The sequence below is a fragment of the Pholis gunnellus genome (assembly GCF_910591455.1).
Source record: "Pholis gunnellus genome assembly, chromosome: 3".
In the NCBI taxonomy this organism is placed as follows: domain Eukaryota; kingdom Metazoa; phylum Chordata; class Actinopteri; order Perciformes; family Pholidae; genus Pholis; species Pholis gunnellus.
The window spans coordinates 2,614,019-2,620,662 of record NC_136529.1 but is presented as its reverse complement, the minus strand read 5'-3'; the positions used below and the strand labels follow the sequence as shown (position 1 = coordinate 2,620,662).

Genomic DNA, 6,644 nt, shown 5'->3' with positions numbered 1-6,644 from the left:
AAACAAAGATGTATATGTCCAGTACAGAAATGACGGGAGCCATTTGTGGACTGTCAATCCAAGAGTATGAATCTAAAATGCAGAAAAGAGAGTAGCTCTATCTCAATTGAACCTGAACGACACTACCGGTAACATCGGCGTGTGTGTATATTGTCTTCGGGCAGTAGAAGCCACACTGTCAAAATTTCTTGCGAAATTTTCTAGTTATCATTACTGCTGCATTAATATGTAATTTGAACTACTTTATACACTGTTGTTTTTTTAAGAAAAAAAGACTTAATACACTTTTTTATAAACTGACCATATTTCTTGAGCTGTCAGATAATAAAGTAGAGGTGTCAAATCTGCCACTGAAATGCAGTGGAGTAAAAATACACTATAACGTAAATAGGTACCTTAGAAATTGTACAAAGTTCAGTACTTGAGTAAACGTATTGAGTAAGCACGGGGAACCATAGCAGCTCATAGCCACTGTAAAGCACTTTGCTTGTCTGTGTGCCGGAGCAGCAGCTCCCCCGCGTGGACACTCAGGTAAAGTGCAGCATGCTGTCCTCGCACTCCCTCGGCACAGTCACCTTGTAGCTGTGGCACGACAGTTTGTAATTATGTCCGCTGTTGTTGTCCCAATGATGGCATCCTTTCACGCGGTAGCAGATGGCAAATTCCAAAATGGCTCCTGGCTGCAGAAGGAAGGGAGGAACGGGCAGACGGAATCTGAAGACGTCCGTCTCCCCGTGGGGCCCGCTGGACACCCAGGACGCTGCGGTTTCCGTGTGCGTTCTCCAGTTGGTGAAAGAGTAGTGCACCGTGACTTCTTTCTCGTAAGCTGAGTTGAGTACTTGGATGGTGCCCGTTATCCCCTGCTCTGAACACAGGACCTGCTCCAGACACACACTCTGAGCGCAGATACGCTTCAGGAAGTCCGGCTGAGCCCCGATACTCTCAGGGAAACAAGGTTTGAAGTAAGGCAGGGACAGCTCCAATGACTTGCCGAAAGCCAGCTCAGAGCTCATCAGTAGCCTGAACATAACATGCTGGGGTATCAGGGGGTTCTCCTGAACTTTGAAAACCTTGACGTCCTCTAACTCGAGGCCCAGAGAGTCCACGAAGCGTACCTGCAGGCTCCTGAGTTCTTTTGTTCTCTCCGCAGACGAGGGAAGAGACTGAGCTCGTCTCCTCATGATCGTCTTGGTCGGAGGGTCGCTGGGCGAGCCGTGCTTTAGGTTGAGCTCCTTTACTGAGGGGGTCCTTGGACCCGGAGGGCGGATCCGGACCGGGGATTTGGGAGGGTCAGGCTTGGGGTCATAAATGTCCCGGAGACGAATGGTAGTGGTTCTAGTGGCGCTCGCGTTACTGGAGCCACCGATGAACTGAGGCGGGGTCCCGCTCTTTTCACCAGAAGCGGCCATGTTGGTCACTTTAAACACACCTGGAGAAATAAACGATGTATGACTCATCATTTCATTTAACAAAAATGTCCTGTTAACAGTCACCAGTTTTCTCAGACAAAACAGCAATTACTAGACAAGCATGTCAGTCACATTTCTAAAACTTAAACAATGCAAATGTTGCTACATGCTTGAAGAAGGACCTAACTTTACCAGGTTTACAGCCTGCTAGCAAAGTTGCTTCGAACCCAACTGCCACCAGATGACAGACGAGAGCTCGCGTCTGCCAGCAAATGGCATTAATCCTCAACGGGAGCAAAAACTAATGCTGAGCAAAAAACAATAATGAAGCTATTGCAAGCCAGGGACAGTAGATGTTCTAATGAGTAAACTGAATAAACAAAAACCGTCAGTGACTGATGACAACGAGAACACGAAGACCAAACTGTACCCTTTGAGCTCAGCCCTTGACATATAACATGATACCTTAGCTGGGGATGGGAGGTGTAGAGTGAATATTAATAGCAGGTAGTGGGCTTGTCTCTGTCCTCGAAAGACACCCCAAACCCTCAGTCAGTCTACTCACTATTTTTAATTTAGAGAGCGCCCAAAAAAAAACAAAAAACTAACAAACTGAACAAACAACCAAGTGTTCCCTCGGACTGAAGACTATGTGTAATATGAAAAGGATCACACACTGTAAACTAATCACTGTTTTTGACGTATCAACGTATCTTGTAATTTTGACTTATGTGTGTTAAATGTGTTTCATAATATCCACTTACACAGACATGGACAAAAATGATGCTACCCCTAGAAAAGAAAAATAATTTGACCATAGGGACATGTTAAACTAAGGTGTGTCCTCTAATTAGCATCACAGGTGTCTTCAAACTTGTAATCAGTCAGTCTGCCTATTTAAAGGGTGAAAAGTAGTCACTGTGCTGTTTGGTATCATGGTGTATACCACACTGAACATGGACCACAGAAAGCTAAGGAGAGAGTTGTCTCAGGAGATTAGAAAGAAAATGATAGACAAGCATGTTAAAGGTAAAGGCTATAAGACCATCTCCAAGCAGCTTGGTGTTCCTGAGACTACAGTTGCACATATTGGACAGTTGGACATTGAAACGACTCAGACCATCAACACTGTCTGAAGGACAACTGCGGAAGCCAAATGATTCTTACGGATGCTCACAATTTCAGCTGGAACTGCCACCAGAAGAAACCCCTGAGACAGTGGAGCAGAAGCGGCAACAATTGGTGAACATCTACAGCCAGGAAGGTGTTCACGGTGGTGACAAGGCAGAAATGCTAAACCTCATGAAAACAACATTCTGTCTTCAGCGTAGCCACATCAATCAGACACCAGCCCCTTCCATTGAAGATTCGAGAATGCAGTGGCCTTACCTTTTTACCCAAAGGGGCATTTACTGTCACTTCGAGTTACTAACTGACATCAACGTGTTTCATGCCTTGGAGCTATCCATTGAAGAATGTGGAAAAGAAATTGAGAAGTATTTAAGGATAAAAGCAAAGGACACAGATGTTGTCTCCCAGAGTGAAGGTGGGGAGTTGACTCTTCGTATCATCCAGCTGCTGATGGCCTACTTTGATGAGAAAACAGAGGGACTGATACTCCTTGCTGATGTAAGTTGGTTTGTGTTATGTCTACTATTACTGTACACACAATTTCATTCTTAATTTGGATACCATTGTCCGTGTTCTACAGCTGGCCGCCACTGCAGTCGACGTAGAGCGCACCCTGACCCTTCCAGCCAGTCCACGACTGATACTGCTGGGTAAGTGTCATATAAGTTAAACAGAATGATTTATGTTCTTTACTCCATGCCTCTCTGTCTAATTTCTCTTTATTATGTCTCTGTCTCATAAATGTATGTTTTGCTGTGCTCTCCCATGGATGTTGCTGTGTCATTGATGTTGTTTTTGCCCTCCCAAGTCCTGGGAAGAATAACTTACAATACTCAATGTAAATAGAGTAGTTAAGGGGAAAAATATAGTTCAAAACTTAATCAGCCAATTCCAATACTTTAAAAATGCCTGGATAGGGCCCCAATTCCTATGTTTGATATGGTTTCAGAACATTTACTATCAATTTTGTCTGCATTAGTTGCTGGTGACAAAGTCACAATTGGGCGCTGGATGATAAGCGTTGAAAGCCACGTCATCTGTGAAGGCATCCAACCAACCTTCATCACAGGGCTTGCTGCAGTTTTCGCCAGCTACTATGTCTTCAATTTACAGTACCAAGAGGAAGCTGCAAGGACGCTGGAGTTTGTTCAAAGGTAAGTCTTCTGCGGTCTTAAATATTGTTTAGATTTTTTTCTGAAGGTTAATATGTTGCACACATATGTTCGATGAAAATAAGATAATTCTCTCATTATTAGTAGACACAGAGGTCATTATAATGAAAACAACTTAGAATTTGTATTTGTTTATTTCAATGGGGTTCAGTATTAAGTGCAAATACTCCTTGCATACCACAATATGCTTTCTCTGTTATTTAGGCGCTTCATTGGTCTCAACCCAGAAAGGGGGACAAAGGCCAAACAGGGGAAGGTGGTGTCCAAAAAGACAGGGAAGCTGGTCCAAAAGAAGGCAGCAACTGTCAATCCCCATGTGGCCACCCTGATAAAAAACCTCCTGGACTTTGAGTGGGGCTTTATGTAGTTCCGGCACATTACCACGCAGGACCTCACAAAGGTGAAGTAGAGATAAAAAAATGTTTATGTTCAGTTTTATCCTGTTGTCCCAAACGTGCAGTTACAGATGTTTTTTTTTACATTTAGAATACTATAAGAGTTTTATATACAGTAGATTATTGAGAATATGTTCAACACGATTCAGTGTTCATATCTGATTGTACAATAATGTAATTACTTACAATGTTTTTTGCTCCTGAATGTGTTTGATACATTTGCTTTAATGAATGTAGTTTTCTATGGTGCTTTTATTTTTTGTATTTTGTAAAAAAGTGTAAAATTGTCAGTTATTGAATGTGTTTGACAAATTAGCATTGGCTTTAATAAAAGCTTATTAATGTAAGGCCATCTCAATTTTCAGGGGTTTTATTTTGAAATGTAACAATTTTAAATCATTAGCTTCTAGCAGTGTCATACTGTAAATATACATTCTACAGTACTGTAATACATTTTACGGTAATGAACTGTTCATGGACATTGCAGTAGGAACACTAAAATAACAGTATAATGCATTTTCTATACAGCACTGTACTGTAATACTTTTTACAGTATGAAACCGTTGTTGCAAATTACAGTAGGTACGTTGTAGAATTACAGTAAAGAGCTGGAAGCTGTAGCTGCCAGCTCTTTACTGTAATTTAACAGGGAAATTTGTTACAGTGGTGATGGCAGGGGTTAAAGGGGAGAAGGAAGTGAGTGAGTTTTTCATGTGTTTTGGAGTGTATGACAGAGGTGTGCAGCCAAAAAGAGAAATTGTAGCACTTGTTTATTTCCGCCCTCCTACAACAGGACATTTCAACAGCCCAAACCTATAGTGGTGACCTCTAACCTCCCCTTTGTAACTACATATTCCCCATCTACTGTTCAGCTTGTCAGAGTGATTAGAAGGAACTTTGACACTCATTCTACAGGTACCCCAGTACTACAGGACCATATCATTGCAACGTACAGGAGAAATAAAAATGTATAAGATCTCCTGGAGAAAGCTAAATTAAAAGCCCTTACCAACCCTAAATTCAGAGGACAGGGTGAATATTTTCAACACCGCAACTGGTTTAGTAATCAATACACGAAGGAGGTCTTCCAAACCATGACCCGTGGCAGTCCCAAATCTAAAAACTGCATATATTTGATTACATGTAAACAATGTGGCTTGCAATATGTGGGTGAAAGCGGCAACACAGTTCAATTTGATTTACCCAACATAGACATAACATATTGAAAAAGAAACACGCTCCTTTAGTTAAACATTTCCTCCAACATGAGTGGAAATCTGTTACAACAGTCAGTGTAATCCCAGATGAAACACACCCCAAAGAGGGCGGAAAGGATTTGGATGTCCAAACGGGATACCACACATCCAAAAGGCAGGACTCTTTGGAGACAGGAGCTTTGTGGATTGGGGCAGTGATGGACAGTGCACGGATTTTGTCTCTGGTTCCCAGCAAAAAGAAAGCAAGACAACAACAGTTGGAGCCATGAGAAGGATCGTATGCAAAAGGAGATATATGACTTGAAAGCCAAGCTGGATCAAGCTCAGGCTAAACACACCAGGGAAACGGACCACCTGAACTCCCAGGTGATAAGGACCTGTCCGATGTTGCAGATAACTCAGTCATCTTGAGCAGCAGACCTCTGAATCCAACAACCTTCAAGTCAAATTGGAGAAGATGAAGGCGAACAAAGAGGCCCATTAAGCCGTGTTCACACCAAAAGCGTTTCACGCGTTTGACGCGGCGCGATTACATACAAAGTCTATGTACAGACGCGTTTGGGGCGTTTGGCGCGTTTGGGGCGTCGCGTTTGGCGCGTTTGGGGCGTCGCGTTTGGCGCGTCAAAACGCCGAAACGCCCCAAACGCTGAAGTTGAAATATTTGAACTTCTGCGAAAAAATCGCGTGACGCTCCAGCGCGATTGCCAATCAGCGTTGAGTTGCTCTCTCCGTCATCAGTGAAGTCCTGCCGTTGCTAAATCAGAAAATAAATGCTGTAGCCGCTATGTTCACCCAGAGCTCTACGATACCTCATATCAGTAGAGACCGGACCAAACTATGTGTAGACATGTTTGTGTGTAAACCATATGGTACAAACAATGAATAGACGCTGCCGTATTTACGTCTATATGACGTTATCGTAATGTTAGCATAGCCTAGCACCGATCGATCCGAGCTTCATTGATAAAACAAGTACAAATCGCCATCATTACGTAGTTATTTCGGAGTCCCTTTTTGTCGGTTTATTGCCGTTAAATCACAGCCAAGTCAGTTTATAGTGTGTTCATACAGCTGTAGTAAACAGCCGACGTGTGGCTCGCTAGACACAGTGAGCTCGATGAAATCCACGGAGCTCCTCCGGACTATGTTATGAACCAGACATGACGGCGTTTAGTTCCCCGTGATATCTGGGACTTCCACAACACGTACTGAGCAGAAATAGAGGCTATTTTTCTACGGTTGATGGCGGACAGTTGAACAGCTTTCAGGCCGATAAGCCACGCCCCCTTTTTGGCGCGTCCAGCGCGTTGGACGCGATGG

General features: G+C 43.2%; 1 protein-coding gene across 1 annotated transcript; it reads right to left on the bottom strand.

Moving 5' to 3' along the window:
• ppp1r3db (protein phosphatase 1, regulatory subunit 3Db) lies at positions 1–1,791 on the bottom strand. The gene is made up of 2 exons (XM_079157042.1): positions 1,602–1,791; positions 1–1,429 (listed from the first exon to the last, which is right to left on the bottom strand). Exon 2 carries the CDS (start codon positions 1,407–1,409, stop codon positions 528–530), a length of 882 nt encoding a protein of 293 aa, XP_079013168.1. The 5' UTR covers positions 1,410–1,429; positions 1,602–1,791; the 3' UTR covers positions 1–527.
• Between the last annotated feature and the right edge of the window lie 4,853 nt (positions 1,792–6,644).

What these genes read in the sequence shown, in the direction of transcription:
- ppp1r3db (XM_079157042.1), bottom strand. Translation starts at nt 1,409, where the DNA reads ATGGCCGCTTCTGGTGAAAAGAGCGGGACCCCGCCTCAGTTCATCGGT.